The 20,942-nt window shown below is 41.7% G+C and overlaps 1 protein-coding gene across 2 annotated transcripts in view; it reads right to left on the bottom strand.

Moving 5' to 3' along the window:
- Nucleotides 1-20,102, bottom strand: part of atp10a (ATPase phospholipid transporting 10A) — a 44,803-nt gene extending 24,701 nt beyond the window's left edge. Inside the window, exons 1-10 of one of the 2 annotated variants that reach the window (XR_005640166.1) lie at nt 19,322-20,102; nt 14,395-14,599; nt 12,818-12,903; nt 10,254-10,360; nt 10,015-10,146; nt 9,684-9,814; nt 8,300-8,552; nt 7,977-8,194; nt 7,701-7,895; nt 2,965-3,523 (exon numbers count right to left, since the gene is read on the bottom strand). Coding sequence is in view for 1 of the 2 variants with exons in the window: in XM_039810091.1 (XP_039666025.1) it covers nt 2,965-3,523; nt 7,701-7,895; nt 7,977-8,194; nt 8,300-8,552; nt 9,684-9,814; nt 10,015-10,146; nt 10,254-10,360; nt 12,818-12,903; nt 14,395-14,599; nt 19,322-19,746 (2,311 nt within the window). In the remaining variant the exon portion in view is untranslated. The remainder of the gene's footprint in view (nt 1-2,964; nt 3,524-7,700; nt 7,896-7,976; nt 8,195-8,299; nt 8,553-9,683; nt 9,815-10,014; nt 10,147-10,253; nt 10,361-12,817; nt 12,904-14,394; nt 14,600-19,321) is intronic. The other variant, XM_039810091.1, reaches the window with a different exon arrangement.
- Between the last annotated feature and the right edge of the window lie 840 nt (nt 20,103-20,942).

The following is a 20,942-nucleotide window of genomic DNA, read 5'->3' as shown; positions in this document are numbered from 1 at the left end:
AAGACATTTTAAATATCCAGAATATGTCTTTGATCTCCTTTAGTATGTCGTCTTTCACGCTGATGTACAGTTGTGGAATTGCCGTTTGTGACACGTAAGTTCTCAGACTACAGACTCTGTACTACATTTTACAATTATTTAACTCTAAATATTAAATTTAAATAATATATAATTAATAAATTAAATCTATCTGTATGGCTATCTGCCACATGGCGAGTAAATGTACCAAAATAGTTCTGTTTTTCAGTCTTCATTTTGGCGAAGGTGCGGCTTCTGCTCCTCTTCAGGTCGGAGCTTCGGTGGGCGCGGCCCACACACACACACACACACACACACACACACACACACACACACACACACACACACACACACACACACACACACACACACACACACACACACACTTTCCACACTCCGTGTCCGCGGACAGCTGTAGGCTTGTACCGTTAATGTTCTGTGCATTGTCGGACACATGGAGCCACTTTCCTGAAACCGCTTGCGAGACTGACCAGCGGCGTGTATGTCCGAGCCCGTCTCCACAGTCTCCCGCTGCAGGTTGTCAGCTGTGTGGTTTGGATTGAAAGGGAGAAACGAGACGCCAAATAACACGGGTGATATCGCTCATATAGGCCTACTTTCTTTTTGACGGCGCCTTAACTGCAAAGTGCTGCGGGAAACCCTGCTCCAACTCTCAACTAGCGTTTGTCTGTCTCTGTCTCTCTGTCCGCAGTCCCGCCCCACAAAGACCATGCGACTGACGAGAGGGTTCACTCCTCGTTACGCTAAGGAACCGAGAGTGGTCCTCCAGTCTCTTTGGTAGAGAGAGACGAGGAAAACAAACAAGCATGCAAATGGAAATCATCGCGGCCGGAAAAATTATCGAGCTCATTTTTTTTTATCGTGCGATAACTCGATTTATTGACTATCGCGACAGGCCTAGTTGGTCTCAAGCGGGTTTTTTTAGTGTCCCCCATGCGGCAACCCCCGCCGCAGCCTAAACGTACTACCCCCATTCCAAATGAATGGAAAGGGTTGCTCTTTTGGCGGACCGTCGGATGGCCGACGCAGGCTGTCTGAATTCGGCCTAACTCAGGCTCAAGCCCAAAGCTCCCTCACAGAAGAAATCATGCAACTGCTTTTACAGGCAGAGTACGAGTAGTCCTCCCCATGACAAGTAAACTAAGCCTTATGTGTAAAACAAGTGCTGTGGCCCTTTAACGTGTGGCCACAGAGCATCAGTTTAGGCAGTCTAAACTCTGTTGCAGCTTTTCCTAAACAAAGTCTTAACCAGAAAGGATTTCAAAGTGGTGCTAAAGCTATTAGTAGATTGACATATCATTTTAATTAAACTATTTTAATAATCAAATAATTGTTTAAATGACTAATCAAGAAAAGCATGTCAAATATTTGCTGGTTCCAGCTTTTCAGATGTGAGCATTTGCTGCATTTTTCTTGTTTTCTGTTATTGCAAATGTCAATGTCTTTGAATAATAAAATAATTTGCAGCACTGCAAGCTGTGTGTTTTGTGAAGCCTTCAGTCTGTGGTTTGAAACAGTCCATGCTAAGCACCCCTCGACAGATGTCTGGTGACTGTGTACAAAGCATTAGTCAAGAGTGCCTGTGTAGCTCTTTGTGTGCCTGGAATCTGGTACACCTTTGCCATCAGGGCACTTGAAGAGTGCAGAACAAGGTTTTAAGATCACAGAGGAAAAAATAGGAAGTGTTTTTTTAAGGTACCAATAAAGATTGGCATTAGGTTTTGCAGCAGTGACATGCTCTAAAAATACTAGTTTTCACATAACAAGTTACCTTATATGCAGATCATATCAGTGGAAGGTCTGGGGTGGGGGTGACATCTCTTACGAATCCTATGCAGCAATTTTATTGACGAACACACACCATAAGCACCATTTTCCACAAAACCTAAAGCAGCTACAACTGAAGACAATCCATCATTTGGGATTGACCAGAGTGAAATGAAAATATTCTCAATTTGCTGACATGTCTAGTAGGCTCATGTGACATGTTAAGATTACATCAAATGATTTGTAGCCGATCACGGGTTCACAACAGCGATTCATCAATTCTAGTGGAAAAGTCTGCAGATAGAGTGCCGGCAGCAAACCGCTCCAAACCACATCATAAGACCATGCTGACACCAGTGTCATCATCGATCAACAGAAGAGTGCACCACCAACAAATGCATCCTTGTTTTATGATATATGATCCTACCTGAACACCTGAATCTGAGAAAGGCTAAAGCGAGTGTATGAATGAGTGACTACGTTTACATGCACATATTATTCCGGGTTTGCCTTTATTCCGATAAAAAGACAATATTCCGACTAAGCGGTTTACATGGCAAATGAAAGTGAATATTCCACTGACATTTCGGTTTACATGCAGCCGTACAACAAGGATTTTTGATAGTGAACAAAAAGGATTTTTGATGGTGGTCTTGTCCGACCAATGCGAACACAGCGTTCCTTTTTCATTCCTTTGCCAACTTCTTGATAAGGTCGCCGTTTTGTTTGTGCATATCCAAAAACCTGTTGACATCAAAGTCTTTCATAATGTATAAAAGTAGCTGTGTTTCTCATTTTCTTTTGGCCATGCATCTCTGCTGCAGCCCTGCAAACTGTTGGCTGGTTGGTGTTTGTACAACAACCATAACAACGCACAGAGCTGACTGTAAGCTGTAAACTGGCCGTAAACCACAAACGCGGGTAAAAACCTTGAGACGCATATTCCAAATGCACTGTATATATTTCCAAAGAATGCTTCTAACACCCGAATAATACCAGCATATCCCATATTTTAATAGAAAAAAATGCTAAATTCGGAAAAAGGCCTTTTTCGGAATATCCAAACGGAATATTCTGTTTACAGGACCTGAATCAAATTCCGAATATTGTCATGTTCAGAATACAAATGTGCATGTAAACGTACTCCGTGTTTCATACCTGTGTCGGGGGGTCTGATGAGGTCCATGATGGCCGAGTCTGCTCCTTTAGTGTAGACCGTGATCTGATCCGTCAGAGGGTGTCTGACCACCACAGACATGCGTTTCCTGGTGGAGTCGAAGCACAGCGTGTGCAGCAGCTCAAAGCTCAACTTCCCCAGGTGTGGAAGTTCCACAGTCACCTGGTCAGGGAGGCGTCCGACGAGGGAGCACTTGTAGGCTCTGGCGGCGTAGACCAGCGCAGCCTCGTCAGGCGACTCCGCCTCGTAGCGCAATTCTCCATCCTCCAGGTTCCACGCATTCCCGTTGTAGCAGGGCGGGACGGGGCCGAAGGAGTGCTCCATGCCTTGGGGAGACTGCTCCTCGTCCAGTTTGGTGAGCGTGCTCTCTGCAGAGGGGGAGGACAGCAGGCTGGAGCAGCCCCTGTTGGAGGAGCGGTTGGTGATGAGGCTGGAGGAGCTGCTACTGTTGGAGCCTGAGGTCAGTCGGCTCGGGGTGAAGCGCTTAATGAAGTCCTCGATGGTCTTAACTGGGGACTTCAGCTCAAACCTCATCCGGACCTGGAGGAAAAGGAAAACCGAGTCAATCACACCTGCAGCAGCAAGTAGCAGAACTTATTTTTACAATTATGAAAGTAGTCTATGTCCACGACGTTCCATTTCCGGGATTGCTCCTCAGATCTCTGCAGGGTAAATCCAGACAGCTAGCTAGACTATCTGTCCAATCTGAGTTTTCTGTTGCACGACTAAAACTACTTTTGAACGTACACACGTTCCACCAAAACAAGTTCCTTCTCGAGGCTATTTGGCAGAGGCACCGTGGCTACGTTTATGATTGGTTTATTGTATTGGCATTATGCACGGCCGTACTATATTTACCTTTATTAAATCGCCTGAAAACGACACTAGGCTGCTACAGTATAAGCGTACAGACCTCCACAAACTAACTAAACATTTCTCCGTTCTTGGCTGAGATGGAGGACATGATAGTTCTGCATAAATTAGCCAAGTGCTACTTTAATACCGACAAAACACCAAAATAAATATTAGCCTGCATGCACATTTTTTTGCAAAAAAACGAATATTCAAATCCCAAAATTGAAAATCGAATACCTACCAAGTGAGCGAATATTCGAATATGAGATCCAGCCCTACAAAAATTATTATTATGAAGGTTAATGTTCAGTAGATCTAGCAGATACATTGGTTGGCTGATATTATCAGCTGATATTGGCCTATCCCATGTCTGTGTCTCTACGTTTTCTGATATGAAAACCTGTTTTTTTTTGTAATGAAGCTTGGGGTGATTTAGAAATGGTGTCATATAGCCATTTATTTTATTTGTATTTAGTCTTTATTTTCTCAGTGTTCATTTCTGGAGTTGGTTGACAATGAAATACATTGCATATTTAATATATAATATCAATAAATATTCTTTACTGAAGTTATTTGTTTAAGAAAGCAGCCTCCTTTCCAAAATAATGTTCAGAGCAACGGAGGTTTCCTTAAGAATTAGCTCAGTTACAATATTGCTTAGTGATATTCGATTTCCGCTATTAATGACATTGTACAATTGACACTATGAATTGAATTGGTAAAAAAACAAAAACAAAGAGAACCTACGGAAACTGAAAACCGTACATTTACTCTAAAGCGTTACTGCTACAAAAAAAAAAATAATATCCAGTAACTTACACATTTCTCCATCAAGGTACTGCAGTCATCACTGTGAATATTACTTTATGGGCGATGGCAGCCATACATGACAACAAGAGGTTGGCAGATGCAAAGGACTTAGTTGATACACATGGCCAGATATACACAAATCGGTAATTTTTCAATTCATCTGCTTACTGTTTTGCATTAGTTTTATTATATAAACATCACTAAACCGAGCATAATGGCCATGATAAAAAGCACAAACAAAAGAATGAACAAAAACAAGGAAAACTTCAATCAAACACATGATGTTTTGTTTCTCCTGCAGTCAGGACTACTCATTAATCTGTGATCAGCAACTTGTAAATTGCTTCTGGGAAACACCTCTTAAGCTTGAGAAAATTTGCAAGGTGGGGTTTATTATCATTTCAGCTTTTGGGAAACTAGGCCCAGCTCTAGTGATACAAAAGACTTGAGTACTGATGAAAATGCACCTCCTTGCTATTATCCTTTAGCCAATCTTTCATCCCAAAGTGGTGCCGTACAATAGCAGAAAGAGTGACTCACATTGAGGACTCCTGGCAGCAGGAGCCATGGCTCTCACATTTATACTGTAGATATAAATCATTCAGGTGCCAGGTTAGCCACAAGGGCATCATAATAAAAATGTGAACAATTACATTGCCGCAAAGGACAAGAAAAAGCACAAACAATAGAAAAAGAGATAAAGAAACAGAAGGGAGACCGTAGCAAAGCCAATGCTTCTATGAAGATTTACATTTCTTCCCATCTTATCAGATAACCTCCAAAAAGAAACACAGAGTCCATAAATAATGTGTCACTTTGTAAAGCTTAATCTGAAAAGATTTGTGCCTCTGACTGGCAGGACAGCGAGCTGGTGCACACAGTGAGTGGAGAGGAGAGGATATCACCTCCCAACAGGACAACCACACCCAGGCTCACACAGAACAAGACAAAACAAAACACGGCTACACTACTGCGACTGGACCGAGCACATCAAAAACACAGGCAGCTAAACAGTGAATAGTGAATATGTGCAAAAGGAGACTTGTGAGGATTTTGGAAGGGTTTTAGGAAAAATAACGACCAACAAATTGAATTACATTTGTCAAAAGATGGAAACTACTCCCTTGTTCAAAAAAAAGAGTTAGTTTCTATTTGATCTTCTACTGATGCTCCTTATACGTCCCAGCTTTCTAGAATATTATCTAGATGGTGCATTAGAGGCAGGGTTGATAACTATTTCCAATACACACTTTTTATATTTTTTTTTAAATAGTCTTTACACCCTGACATCAATAAATAACTTATGGGCTCTGAAAAAGGAGGGAAAAAAATCTGTCATCTGTAGCTGCTGTAATCCTGTAAAAATGGCCACCAATCACAGGCTCGCGGCCCACTTTGAGAGAACCAATGAAATAACTCCTTGCCCCGCTGCGCATACTCCACCCCTCCCGTGTATGAGCGTGAGCTCATTACTTGTTGTTGTCGCGTTGCTAATAGTAGTTCTATTTGTTTTAAATATTTGGTATGATATTATTAGGCGTTTCGTTACCGGTGAATAAAATTGCGGCCCTTTCTCCGCTCTGCTCTGGAGCAGTGAAGCAGCGGTGCTAGTGCACATCTGTATGGAGCAGGGGGAGGGGTTAGACAGAGCCCCGAGGAGATGCTACTTTCAAATCTTGCTAGCTTTTCAACGTTACCAACCATGCCTTTAAGATTATGCATCAGAAATGGGGAAATATGGGGTGTCTTGGAGGGAGTGTTTCCCTTTTGGCTTGTGGCCACTGGTTGTATACACGTCTGTCAGTTGTGACCAGTTCAACAAAAGATATTTTGCCTCAATTTGTTTGAATGTTTTTTCAAAAGGCCCAAAAAACGTCAAATTATCAAACAATTCACAAAACGTCTACAGCCATGCAAGCAGCTCTGTGGGCAGTTCTTAGCTGCAGTGATGCTTTAAAGGTGCTCTCATGCGTTTTTTAGGCTACAACATTTTTTGTCACATACAGCAAACATCTCCTCACTATCCGCTAGCTGCCTGTCCCCTGAACACACTGTAAAAAAAACGCAGTCTCTGTGGACAGCTCAGGCTCCACAAACGCCAACAAAAACAAACTGCGCCAACCTGCACCACCAAACATAACAAACAGTGTTCCAGCCAATAACCGACAAGAAGGAGCTGGTTGAGCCATCACCGCAGCAGCGTTAGCATGTAGGCTACTTCCACAATGCGCGTTCATGACTGTTTCAGGAAGCACAGAAGGGAGGGGGAGAGGACAGGATGAGGAGGAGGGAGGGGCGAGCTAGCCTCCGTTTTGTTTGACAATACTTCAGTCAAGAAGAAGTAACGTCACCCAACATCGCTTAGAGCACCTTTAAGTGAAGCAAGTGAAGTATCCGCTGTCATACCACAAGACTACAGAGCAGCTTCTTTCGTCAGGCTGGAAGACTCCTCAACTCATTTTTTCTTTTTCTTGTGCAGCAGAAAGGGACTACAACTCACATTTTGTTGCGCAACCCTGTGTTGTAGAACAACAATAACCGAAACATGTGCCTTGTACCCTGGAATGTTTACCATTTACATTACTTAGTTTAGCATGTTAGCATGTTGACATTTTCTAATTTGCACTACACACAAAGTACAGCTGAGGCTGCTGGGAATGTAATTGGTTTTCAGGCATTTTGGTAAACTAAATTATTGGTAAAATCAAATCTTTGATCTGAATGTCAGGGAATTGTCAAAGCTATAACAATCGTCCTAGGGGGGACACGAATATCCGTCCAAAATTTCTTGACAATCTATCCTGAAGTTATTGAGATATTCCAGCCAGGAAAATAGTGTACAGAATGACAGATGAAAGATTAGAGGAAAAGCAGGCAGAAAGAGAGGCGAGAGGGTCAAACCAGAACTGTCAACACTTGAGCTCAAAATATAGGTCCTATACTATTATCTGGAAGCCTATCTATCACAGTAATTTCTGAATGGTGAAAGGGATTAACCCTTACTGACCCGAAGAAGGTTTGACTGGATAGATTTGGTTGAGGTGAGTTTTACCTTCTGCCTGGGCTGGTTGGGGGAGGACACCACCACCGTGTTGCAGATGGTGAGAGCGATGAAGAAATCAATGATGTCAGCGAGGTCAGAGGGCAGCTGGGACATGGGCTGGTTATGGAAGCGCATGAAGTCCATCTGACTGCTGCATTCATTGACTTTGTCTAGGAGCTGAGGGTCAGGGGTGATATCTTTCTCCTGAAGGACAGAGGAGGGTTTATCAGAGGAGAGCACACATCACAGAGTACGAGGGACGACGTGACGGTGTAGCACACTGACCATGGGGCTGCTGAAGGCCGTGTGCTTAGAAAGGATGCTGGCTCGCTTGGCCTCCGCCCTGCTGCCCGTCCTGCGGTGGGACTTGGTGCTCTGGGAGCGCAGCACCACCCGGGCACTCTGATGGCTGGTCACACTGTCCCGCCTGGGCAGGGTGCCACCGTGAGACGTACAGTCTTCTTCCTCAGAATCCATCTCCTGGTACATAGCCAGTCTTCTAGCTGAAAAGCATTAAGAGTGACTTAAAAAGGCAATAGCTGCTAACTGTTTGTGTAAGGGAGTGTGTGTGTGTGTGTGTGTGTGTGTGTTTTGCTGGCTTGTCTCACCATTGGCATCATGGGAGTACTCCACCCCTGCCACAGTGCAGCGGCGAAACACCATCTTGTTCTCCGTCAACGTGCCCGTCTTGTCAGAGAAGATGTATTGCATCTGGCCGAGATCCTCGGTGATATTCAGAGCTCTGCACTGCAGGTGAGAGTCCGTCTCCTCGTCGTACAGATCCATGTCCTGATGGATGAAGTACACTTGGCAGATCTTGACAATTTCAATCGACACAAAAAGGGAGATAGGTATCAGCACCTAGGAGGGGACAGAGTCTTTGTTAGAAAAGAGATAGAGCTGGTAATCGTTTTTTCCAGCCTGTTTTGTATATACACATGGAAAGACCGTAAAGTAATTACGATAAATGTATCCACATATCGAGTCAGCTGTAACAGCTGGACACAACAAGTTGAGACTATGTGATAACCAAAAAGTAATGGACAAAAGGTTCAAATACATATTTAGCTAAAAGTTTTGGATACATGGACAAATGATTTAGCAGCTAAGCGTAATAGATAAATGTGAATAAAAAATAAAAGATTAATAGATAGTTTACTAAAAGTAGTGGACAAAAGGTTAAAATAAATAGTGGTGTCATGAAGGGGTAGTTGAGTTGATCTGACAGGGCTGTCAGGGTGTGTCTAACAAAAAAGCTTGTGAATCACTGTTTTAGACTATTACAGCTTTTCTGTTAGCCATCATATCGCTCAAGATCTTAATAATTTAAAAAGGGACATATAAGGATACTGGGTATATGTTTGATTATTTAAAAAACATTGGTTTAATCCCGAGTGAGAACACTTCTGGAAAGTAGTTCCGGACAAATGAGTCATAGTTTTGGGAAGGCGGTTCAGCCTGCACATTCTCCATGTGCCTGGATGCCAACAGAGTCATGTGTTTATTTGAAAGCAAAAAGTCTAGCAACACTGGTAGTTCTTTAACCTCACACAGTAACCGTTTGTACTGTGAAACATAACTGCTATCTCCACTGAGTTTCTTAATTTATTTTAAAAGTTACCCAATATCAGGGGAACTAGCTGCAGTATCTGACACAGGACAGGGTGACATTTTCACTGACATTTCTGCATGCAAGTAGAAAAAAAAAGAAAATCAATCAATAGGTGTCAGGTGGCACTTCTTGTATTAAAAAGATTATTTTTGCAGTATGAAGCAAGTACTTCCTCACTGCTTTTCCAGATTAAATGTGACGATAGAGATCTAGAGGTCACACACCCCCGGGGGCTGAAATAACTACTGCCGATGCTTTGATTTACAGCAACGCTTGTGTACAGTCAGCGGGATAAAACATTTTAACCCTAATGATGCTATGTGTCTTTTTTATGTCTTTATCTGTGCCTTTGTTTCTTTAGGCTTCTCTCTGGTTTGTACCTGAAAGACGATGATCATGGTAAGGAAGAGATAAATGGCTGACATGATGGGTGATAAGTCTGTCCCCTCGGGACTAAGAACGTCAAACACAGGTCTCTTATCTCCGTACTGAAACATCCACAGCCCATGACCTGGAACAGCAACACCACAAGGTCAACTCATATAAACACTGGAATGAGAAGATATAAATAAAAAGCACAGCAAACGCAGTCAGAGATTTTCTTTTTTTGTCTTTTGTTGTAAGAAATATTTATTTTTCTTCTGTGTGAGCTACCTAGATCTTAATCCTGAATCCATGTGTCATGTTACATAACTCTGAACTGTTACGCACCAACAGCAGCAAACAGGCACATGACCAGCAGGATGATGACACACCAGAACACATCTACATTCATCTGTCTCTCCAGTTTACTGCGCTTGTAGCGCGGGCCGTTGTTGTTTAGCATGGCTTTGGTCTCGTGACCTGTGAAGACACACCGTGTGTTAACAGCACACTAACAACAGCAGGTCAGAGGTGAAATATGGAGTGTGACAGCGAGCCTACAACACAGCTATTTCGGGGGGGCTAACCTGCGTAAATGACTATTCCCACAGCCTCTTCTGTGTTGCGGATGGTGCAGCCTCTCAGCAGCAGGTTTTCTTTGTAAAGTGCATCTCTTCGGCCACTTCGATGGATTCTGTCAGATTAGAAGATGCATAAAAATGACTTTAAGTGCTGGTCTAAAAATGTTATCAAACAAGGGCAAAATGATCATTGCTATGTCTTTATACTCAGGTGTAAAATATACTGCTGCTAGGAGAAATAGAGTATCTGACTATGCCAGAGCCCCAAAGACAACATCAGTTTATTCTGCTGAGCACCTCAATCGATCATGCTCTAAAGCATCGTGGTCTTTCCTCGCCAGGAGCCCTTATCTCAGCACAAATTCACTCTGATACAGAAGCACTGACCGCGCTCCGCTCCCCTCGGGCTTAGAATCAATCAGGCAATTCACTGCTTCATCACTGACCTTCGGACCTCACTTCAGACTCTTACATTTAAAGCTTGTCGGGCTCATCGCGAGTGTCGATGTTGTACAAAGACTGAATTCAGCTCTTAGCCAGCCCGCCAAGGAAGTTCAAACCTCTCTTAGAAAAGGGTTTTAAACTAAAAATGAGATGTATATGCTGAGCTGTATCAAAAGAGGGGCAAATGCGTCTGTTGTGGGGGAGAGCTGAGCTGTTAATGTCAGCCTTAATCCTATTACTAAATCGAGGATTACAAGTATGTTAGTTGAAACAGCTCCACAACCTTTAGCTGGAAGCAGTGCTTTAACATCTCCGTTGTAGCTTCTTTCAAAGTCACACAACAGTCAGCATGTTTACTAAAAGTTCATCCTTTGGCCTCTGACAGCAGGCCGGCGAACACGTCACCACCGTTATAGATTAATCAGTGTGCCTGAGCTCCAAGGCGCCGTAGTTTACACACAGCTCATCCCAGTTCATAGCTCACACTGTTCAAGAAATTGATAACACTCAGAGACACAGAGTGCTTTCTCTCCCACAAAGGAAGTGAGATTAGACTTGGTGCCATTATCCGTAATGTAATAAAACACTGCTGACACAACTGCCCCCCCCCCCCTCTCCTGCCACTGTGCCCCGTGCTCCGCTGTAGCCTGGCAACGGAATACCTGCAGCATCTGGTCTCCTTCTGAGCAAAGAATAAATGTCATATTAATGTGATTGCGGGTCAGCCCGGCCGTTTTACTGTAAGCTCAGAGGATGTTTCTCATCTCCCAGTGAAGAGATACAATGAAAAGGCCAAGGAGATACACATGGCATTATTCCAGGTTTCTGAAAACTCTAACAATAGCAGGGAGCGAATACGCTGCATCCCACTGATAACATGACCATGAATAGTTCAACATTTCAGGAAATGCACTTTTTTGCTTTCTTTCTGAAGATTAGCTGAGAAGATCGATACCACTCTTATGTCTGTAGGATAAATACATGAAGCTACAGCCAGAAGCCGGTTAGCTAAGCTTAGCATAGAGACTGAACACAGAGGGAAACCACTAGCTCTGTAAGAAGGTAACTGATTAACATGTTTGACCTCATTGGTTTGAATTAAAGCGTAAAATGTGACGTGGTGTGTGGTGTTATGGGGGGGTTTAGTCCAGAATTATTTATTGGCTGGGCACAGTGACTTTGTGGAGTCTTGTTGTCACCATGAAGTTGCTGAGATAATGCATTCATAAGTATGGGATGGACGGACGGACGACACGGAAACATTACACCTGGCCACGGTTATCGCTGGCATGAAGGCATAAAAAGGTTAAAACCAAAGCAGCAGATGCTGAGGTAGCCTGACGCATGTGGTAGTATGGGGCACGCTCGAAAACCACCAGATCCTACATTTCGCATAAAGCAACGCAATAGCATCGCTGATTAGTCCCACCTTGCATAGTAAATGTCCATGTCTTTCAATTCCCACACCTCCAATTTGTGACCTTGTCTTTCAGTTTTACATTTTTAGTCCCTAAAACCAAGCCAAGATAACGTGCCTAATAAAAGGAAAAGGGACAAAGTACCACAACAGGATGGGCTGAATCAAGCTTTTCCTCCTTTCCCATTTCTGTCAATAGCTCCACTACATCTTGAGGAAAACATATCTCGAGCATTTCTACTGCAAACACACACAAAAGGGAGTAAGGTGTAACACAGGAACTCAGTTGAGAGAAGGGGGGCAAGTTGTTGTTGCTTAATACGCCAGCTGGGCTAGCTCTCACAGAGGTCTAGGAAATACAGCTTCAGTAAAACACATACATCTTCGAATGTGCATGGTCAAACGGGTAAAACCATGCAACCACATCCCAGGAAAGCTTGGAAAAACTGTTCAAGTCATAATTATAAGTTGGAAACTCCTGGCTTGTCAACAAACCGCAGTTTCACATTATTTCCATTTTGGAGCTAAACATCACTCAAAATGTCACTGCATCATTTTACAGTGAAATGAAAAACTTAAAACCTTGAATGTGAGTTGAGAAAGTTGAGCATCTTCGGTTTAAAACAGTGGTTTTAAAAAGTTGCAGCCACATGATAGGCAGCCATCAGTCCCACGTTGTACAGAGCTGACTAAACAAGAGAATACTCACATGTAGCCTCGGAATCTGTTCAGGTCGTTGTTGGGCTTTTCACATTCAATTATGCCGTTGTACTTTAAGGGGTCAAAATCACAATCCTGCAAACAGACAACAAACCGATTATTCATGCAGGGGCTGGAGTGACACCTATAGTGTATTTTAACATTTTACATTTTTCTATGATCTGAGGTGCAGTCAATGAGAGATGCTTGTTTTTCCATGGGGCAGGTAGACGTTACATTTATTTTTATTTTTCATTGATTCGTGTTTCATATTTGCATTTGATAAATTATTGAATGATTTGTTAATTATCAACATTACCAGTATTACCATTTTACTACTTATGAGAAATTATTTTCACCAGAAGTTGAAAAAACATTTAGCTTTGGTAAAGAGTGCACACAAAACTTCAAAAATGTAAGTTTTAAAATACAGAGCAGTAAAACTAGCATCTTCATATGAACAAAAAATACTACTTTAATCATCACTTTAAATGTACTTTAAAGGTAAATGCTAATTTCTGATTGGCTGACGTGTGTGCATACATAACATTTAACGCACAAGTAGTGCTCCATAGCAGCAGTAGTTGGTTGACTTCCTTTGCTGGGTGTAAAGTGCCAAATAAGCTGTGTAACTTCAGTAACAAGATGACACAACTAAAATACTAAGTTTTGCGAACGTGAAGTTTTGCATCCAACAACAGAATTCTCTCAAGCTATTTGTGTGACATACGTAGACTAATCAGGACTAGGGGTGTAACGATACATTGATCTGGATCGATAAATCGATTCAATCCTCATTGATCCAATATCATCAATACAAAGTGAAAATATCGATACCTATCGCCATCTTTAAGGTGCGCTTTTATTTAGAAATTACCACTTTATATTTATTCTTTTCTATTAAAAAGAGCAGTTTGTTTTTAATTTAAATGTCTGGAAGAGCTTAGTAATGAAGTTGTCAAATCCTATTTTAGTTGCTTTGAGTTAATTTATATAACTGATTGTGTTAAATCAAATCAAAATTGTATCGTGGAAGACTTTGTGATATCTAGGGCTGGGTACCAAATTCAATACTTTTTAGGCACCGATCGAATTTCCTCTAAAGTATCGAGTATTGGAAAATGCCTCATCATTCAATACAGATTTCAATACTTAAGGAGTAAATCTCATCAGTGTCAGTGAGCCAGTCAGCATGCAGCATGCTTCTACCAAGATGTAATCAGGTCTGTGATTGGCTGTCTAACATTAGAAGTCATAGAGACATGCAGGAAAAACTCTACGTTACACAGAGATGGGGCTCAGGTAGTCAGAGCTGAAAATAAATAAAAAGAGTTGTGCCATAATGTGTACTGTTGTCATTTCTTTTTGTTTTATAAAATTGGTATCGAAAGAAGTATCGTTTAGGAACCGGTATCCAAGTCACGGTATTAGTAACGGTATCAAATTTTTAATGATACCCAGCCCTAGTGATATCAGTAAATATTGTATTGTTGTCCTATGAATGAATATAATATCGTATTGTGATAAAATGTGAGATTTAACGCCCTAATCAGGACAAGATGGAGACAAAAGTTAAGGCCACCTCACCAGGTCAAAGAAGCTGCGAACGACCTGCCTCTGCTTGAGGTTGGTCTCGCCGTCCAGTGTGGCGGTCTCGATGTGGCACAGGCGGTCGGGGTCACTGGAGCTCAGCAACAGAACGTCGGCGGGGAGGATCTCGTTACATCGCAGCCTGATGAAGTCTCCCACCCGCACCTCCTTCCAGTACCTCTCCGTATAGCGTCTCTCCGCTCTGCCAGAACAATGAGAGGACAAAGCGGCTGGTAGAAGCTGCAGGGCGAAAGATGTGGAGCTATTGTTTTTGTAATTGGTGCTTCTATAAACAGAAACTGCAGCTCAACTTCCATAAATCGGTACTGGACTGAAAATATGTTACGCATGTAAGAGGACAGCCTGTTTATTGACATCCAATTTCCTTGTCAACTTCCTCCTCAATAAGTCTATCAAAAGACAAAAATGTCCAAAATGTAGTTTAGCAGGGACCTAGCACTGTATCTCCATTGCATTACATAGCGATTTGGGATGTAAGTAGATGGGATGAGACTTTTCAGGGGATTAAACAAACTAAGGAGGAACAAATTCCACTTTGTATGACATGACATCGTCTTTGTCACAACAACACGGTTTTCAAAATAAATCTCACAAGGGTTTTCCATTCTCCGTTCACATCAACACAATCAATGAGTTTCCAGTGTCAACGCTGGGAAACTGTAAATGAGGTCACTACATTGAGGAACTTGCTGCACTCGCAACTATTAAGTGCAAAATCACCCATGAATGGGTAAAACTTCACTAATGGTAACCAGGGTTCATTTCTGAACAAAGTGATATTTCTGGTTGTAAATATGCTAAATAATGCATACAGCCAAGCTACAAACAACAGTCAGGAAGTGAAAGCAAAAAACACTCATAATGTTATTTATTCATAACAACCGGACCCCCATACCTCCTCCCCCCCTTGACATTAATGACTCATATCCAAGTATATCAAACGTCCCCTCCCTTGAATTTTGTCACTGAAGTGTCAGCACGAAAATCAGACTATTCCCATGCACTTTATATTCGACTGGACAAACAGAGGGTGAGAATCTAAAAGGACAGTGACAAACTGAAAACTTATGTTAGTAATGCTGCTAGAGCTGCAAAGATGAATCGATCGAAATTAATCATCAACTATTTTGATAATCGGTTTGAGTCGTTTCTTATCACAAAAAAGTTCTCTTAAAGCTTCTTAAATGTGAACACGTTCTAGTTTCTTCTCACCATGTCTTTGAGTTGTGGACAAAACAAATAGACATTTGAAGACGTCATGTTGGGCTTTGGGAAACACTGATTGAGATTTTTCACCATTTTATAATCGACAGATTAATCCACTATGAAAATAATCGTTATTTGCAGCCCTAAATATTCCCTCTTATTCCTATTTTTTGTATTGCCTGAAAACTCATCAATAGCCTGAGGTGAGATGGAATAGACTTTAGGCCACAGTTAGAGCACAGAATTGTTCAATAAGTGAGAGTTTTGTAAAGTTTGCTATTGCAGTAAAAGTTATCTCAGTGCAGTGTGCGAGGTATACTAACTGATGTACCAACGCTGGCTGATCAGTCAACTAGTTCCCTGAAGCGGTACATTAAATAAATGACTGTATGCTTCAGTAAAATACACTTATTTTGAGACTGGGTTTAGTCAAAGTTTCCAAGCAGTGTAGATCTACAAATAAGCAGGAAATCTATTTGCAACTACAAAACCACCAGACATTCCCCCTGCTCCATCTTCTCAAACCGAAGGATTTTGCTGCATTTCTTTGTCAAATTAATATCTTTTGGGTTTTGGGCTGTTGGTCACATAACAAAAACGTGAAAACATCACTTTCTGGGACATTGTGACCTTCCATAGACCACGAATGATCAATTAATTGAGAAAATAATCTGCAGATGAATCAATGATAATAATTGTTAGCTGTAGCTCTGTTAATTTTCTACTTTACAGCTAAGCACAACACATATGCTGTCTGGAGAAAGGAAGAAAAACACTTCTATAAGACAGAGATATTGTGGGTTGCCACAAATAATCACCAACAACTAAAACAAATGTTAAAACATGTTAGCAAACATGAATTTTTAATTACATTTTTAATTTATACTGTTTATTGATCCCCAGTGGGGAAATTACAATTTACACTCAGTTTGTTAGAAATCACTACACACACCGGCCTGAAATACACACACACGCTCAGGACCTATTCATGCACAAATGGAGAGATGTCAGAGTGAGTGGGCTGCCAGTGCTGGACCAGCGCCCTGAGCGGTTGGGGGGGGGGGGTAGGGTGCCTTGCTCAAGAGCACCTGGCAGTGCCCAGGAGGTGAACGGGCATCTCTCCAGCTACCAATCCACACTCTGTAATGGGACTTGAACCAGCGACCCTCCGGTTCCCAACCCAAGTCCCCACGGACTGAGTTACTGCCACCCCAATGAAGATGCCTTGCAAACTTACATTTTTACTGCGTGATTCTAATGAGCATGTGGTTTTTGTTATCTTTGACTTCACATCTTATTAAATGTACATACTAATCTGTAACCATAACATACCAAGATGTAGATCTATGAATACTATGAATACTATGCCTGTTGGAAATCCCCCTGAGCGCTCTTCTTACTGGTGATCTTTGTTTAAAAAAAAAGGTCACAGCTACTGCTAACGCTTTCAACTTAAAGCAACAGTCCGGAATAGAGGATAAATTCTGTGGGTTTTTCAACATTTAGATTAAAACTCACCAGAGATATTCTCGGAAACGAACACAGAAAGTGCAACGAGGACAGTCCGTCAGATGGAAATTGATTGAATCTGCGGTCTATTGGCTGTCCTTCAATGCTGCTTAAATGTGAAATTTATCTTCCATTCTTTGTGCATGACTCCAAAATAACTAGAGTAAATAGAGCAGAGAAAATATGGCCCACACACTTCACTAATTAATTCTCCAGTTATGGAAGAATGTATCAGCTTAGATAGACAACAAGGCAAGTTAAGTTGTTGTGGCCAAACTGGATGTTCAGAGACGTGGGAGTCCAGCTTGTTTCTGGACAGCACCAGCCAATGTTGTTAAAGCAAATTAAGAGCAAACTCAGTTTATTGGTGCAAACGCGTGATTTGACTGGGCAGGTCTGCATCATTGTAATCTGTATCTAGGAGGATTCCTTGGAAGTTATAATTCATTAAAAAAAGGGAGGAGCCATTTACCACACATGGTTGTTTTCTACAGACAGACTTTGTAAATATTTGCCATTTTAGATAAAACTTGAATATCCCATTAGGACTGCAACTAATGAGGATGTAATAGTCTATATCCACGACCTTCCACATCCGGGATTGCTCCGTTGCCGCCGGAAATTTCGCCATATGTCCTTCTTTTCAGCCGGATGTCCGTCCCCTTCCTCTTCCTTTGTGTTGGTGTTCTAACCTCCGGTGGATTTGTGAGGACTATGGTTAACTGCTCCTCAGATCTCTGCAGGGTAAATCCAGACAGCTAGCTAGACTATCTGTCCAGTCTGAGGTTTCTGTTGCACGACTAAAACTACTTTTGAACATACACACGTTCCACCAAAACAAGTTCCTTCCCAAGACTAGTTAGTGCCGCCCAAGACAATTGTGATTGGTTTAAAGACAAACCAGAGCACGCTTTTTCTCCCATCCCAGGATGCTGTGTGGACTAGCCAGACCCTCCTCCGCAGCGCTGTGGAGGAAGGTCGGGCAATGCGAGACTATTTCTCGATTAATCGATTAGTTGGTCTACACAATTTCAGAAAATGGTGAAAAATGTTGATCAGGTTTTTCAAAGCCTAAGATGATGTCCTCAAATGTCTTATTTTGTCCACAACTCAAAGATCTTCAGTTTACTGTCACAGAGGAGAGAAGAAACTAGAAAATAATCACATTTAAGAAGCTGGAATCAGAGAATTTTATTTAATTTTTTCATTAAAAAAAAAGTATTGATTATCGAAATGGTTGGCGATTCAGTTCATAGTTGAACACTAATCGATTTATCTTTGCAGCTCTATATCCCATATCATAAAGACAACCTCATTCTGTGTTTCCACATAAAAAGTGTCTGTGTGAAGAAATGCAAACCATTCACACATGGTTCATTACCTGCAGTTAAAACTCCTCCAGCGAAAGACCAGCGATAGGTAGTTTAAGCAACTGTGTATTTTACCTTAAGAATAAAATGACAGTGCCATGTAGGTTTAGTCAAGTCAGCGGTTGCCAGGTTGAGATAGGGGATGTTTTGCACTCTAATGCCACAGCGCAAGAAAATTCAATTATGTCCAACCTTGACAGAGCAGCTTTGGGTCAAGACTTAGCTAAAACTGTGGAGCCACTAAACACAGAGCCTTTTGATTACCATGAATTATGCTCTGTACATGGACGACAGTGCTGCTTTTCATTAGCAAAATACACTCGGCACGCGCAGGCTCGGGGGTATAGTTAGTAGTAGAGAAAGCTTGGGAGAGAAACAGGTTGTCAGGTAACATACTGTCTCATAATTAATAATAATGACAGCACTAAGAGAAACTGTATAATCAGAAAAAAAATTTTCACACCTCTCTGACAGATAGTTGGGCAGCAAACTGGAGGTTTTCTGGACTTTTGGATTCCATATGTGATATATATATTCCTTAGCCAGGTTTCACTCTGAGGCCGGAAATGTTATCTTTTTCCCCATCCTGGACCCACACAAATGATGAATATGTGACTGAGAGTATGACATCTGGGTTCAAGCAGGCCAGTTTGCATCATATGTCAAGAGAGTGAAGAACATGTGAGGAATCTGCCTTCCACAGCTGATGTGAATGTGTGTAAGTGATGCATTGGGGGAGGACAGTTTGTACTAAACACACAAGGTTTCAGCAACAGCTGGACACTGCTGGCTGCTGCTAGTACTCAGGCCCCGCTTACCTGTTGTAGACCAGACAATCCATGTGATTGATTTCTTGATCCGACCTGTGTCTTCTGTAGTCCTCCCATAAGTCTTTGATGGCAGTGACAGACAAAATGAAAACTACAGGAGCCAGAGCAAGTTCTGGCTGAAAGGCATTGACAACTGGAACGAAATTCAGCAAAGCGATGAAAACAAAGTAAACATTGGCAAATCTATGGAACTGTTCAAAAAGATTCTTTGGCAGGAAAGACAGCACAGTGTATTTGGTCGTCTTAATCTTGTTGTTTGCATAGTTTCTGTTTGGGTTTTCCTCCCCTTTGGCGTTGTCATACAGCAGGTTTGCGTGGACTGTCCTGGTCTTGTTCTCCTTTGGTTTCTTCTTTCTTTGCCTTTTGACTTTTGAAGCTTTGGCCATCCCGGGCTCTTCGCTCTCCCGCGCCATAGCCAGTCCCTGCTTGAAACTTTCCCACAGTTGTGGTTTTCGTGTCCTCTCATACAAAATAACACAAAGTGCTAGCTATGTTATCATTCTTTTACCGTGTGAAGAATGTCGTCAGTCTTTTCGTTTATTCACACAAACAGCTCCTTTTCATCCATGTCGACTCCTCTTTTCGCGAGTCAGAGAAAAAACTTTTGCTTGTTTGGCTTCTCCTTTTTTTCCCCCAATTGCTGGGAAGGATGCTGAGATAGTAGGGAGGGATAACTTCGGCTTCCCACAGATCACCGGTTGACTTCTAAGTCATGTGGATAGGCTTCCGCTACTGGTTGCGTGTTGGTGTTGTGTGTATATATCCGCGCATGCGCGCAGGCTGAGCAAAACCAGGACGCTCGTCAGGGTCACTCTTCTGGAAATCCGAATCGCAGGCCCCTCCTCGATCCGACCTGGGCTTTTTGTGTCTCCAAGTGCCACGCGGTATTATTGGAGTTTACACTGGCTCACAGGAAGCAGCCAGATACAGAATGTGTAACAAGTGGTACGTTTGTACAAGTAAAACAGTTTGATGAGAGAGAAAAAAATAACTAATAAAATACATCTGTGATGGAGAATCTCTAATTTAGAATTTGAAAAAGTATTACTATCCTACTAATATAAATAATATTAACAATAATAATAACCATAATAATAATGTAAGAAAGATAGGAAAATAAACCCATTACGATAATAAAATTCTATAAAAAATTAAATAACAAAATACATTAATTAAATTAATTTGCTCAATAAAAACCATAGCGTGTTATATTTTCCTTATTTTAGATTAATTTTATGTAGAAGTGTTCACTATACTACAGGACCCCCGATAGAGCCAGTCCTATACTGCATTGTGATTGGCCAGCTTGCATCTTCAGGGTAAGCGAAGGGTCAATTGACAATTGAGTATATATTTTTTTGACTAACTAAGAGCTAAACAACAACACAAAATGCATCTCTTTTGCTGATTCTGTGAGCGTCCTCAGACTCATTAAGCAATGAAACCTGAAATAACCGCCTTCAACAAAGAGACAAAGTTAGCAACTAAGTTAGCTGGTGAAGAAAGTCAAACTGCCTTTTAGCTTGCTAAAGACACACATTTTACTAAAGAGCTACAAGAAGAAAAAGTGAGTATTGGACTATCATCCGTCAGGCTGCCAGAAGCATAA

Source organism: Perca fluviatilis, chromosome 9 (genome assembly GCF_010015445.1).
Source record: "Perca fluviatilis chromosome 9, GENO_Pfluv_1.0, whole genome shotgun sequence".
In the NCBI taxonomy this organism is placed as follows: domain Eukaryota; kingdom Metazoa; phylum Chordata; class Actinopteri; order Perciformes; family Percidae; genus Perca; species Perca fluviatilis.
Note: the sequence above shows the minus strand (reverse complement) of the source record. Positions and strands in the feature narration are given on the sequence as shown.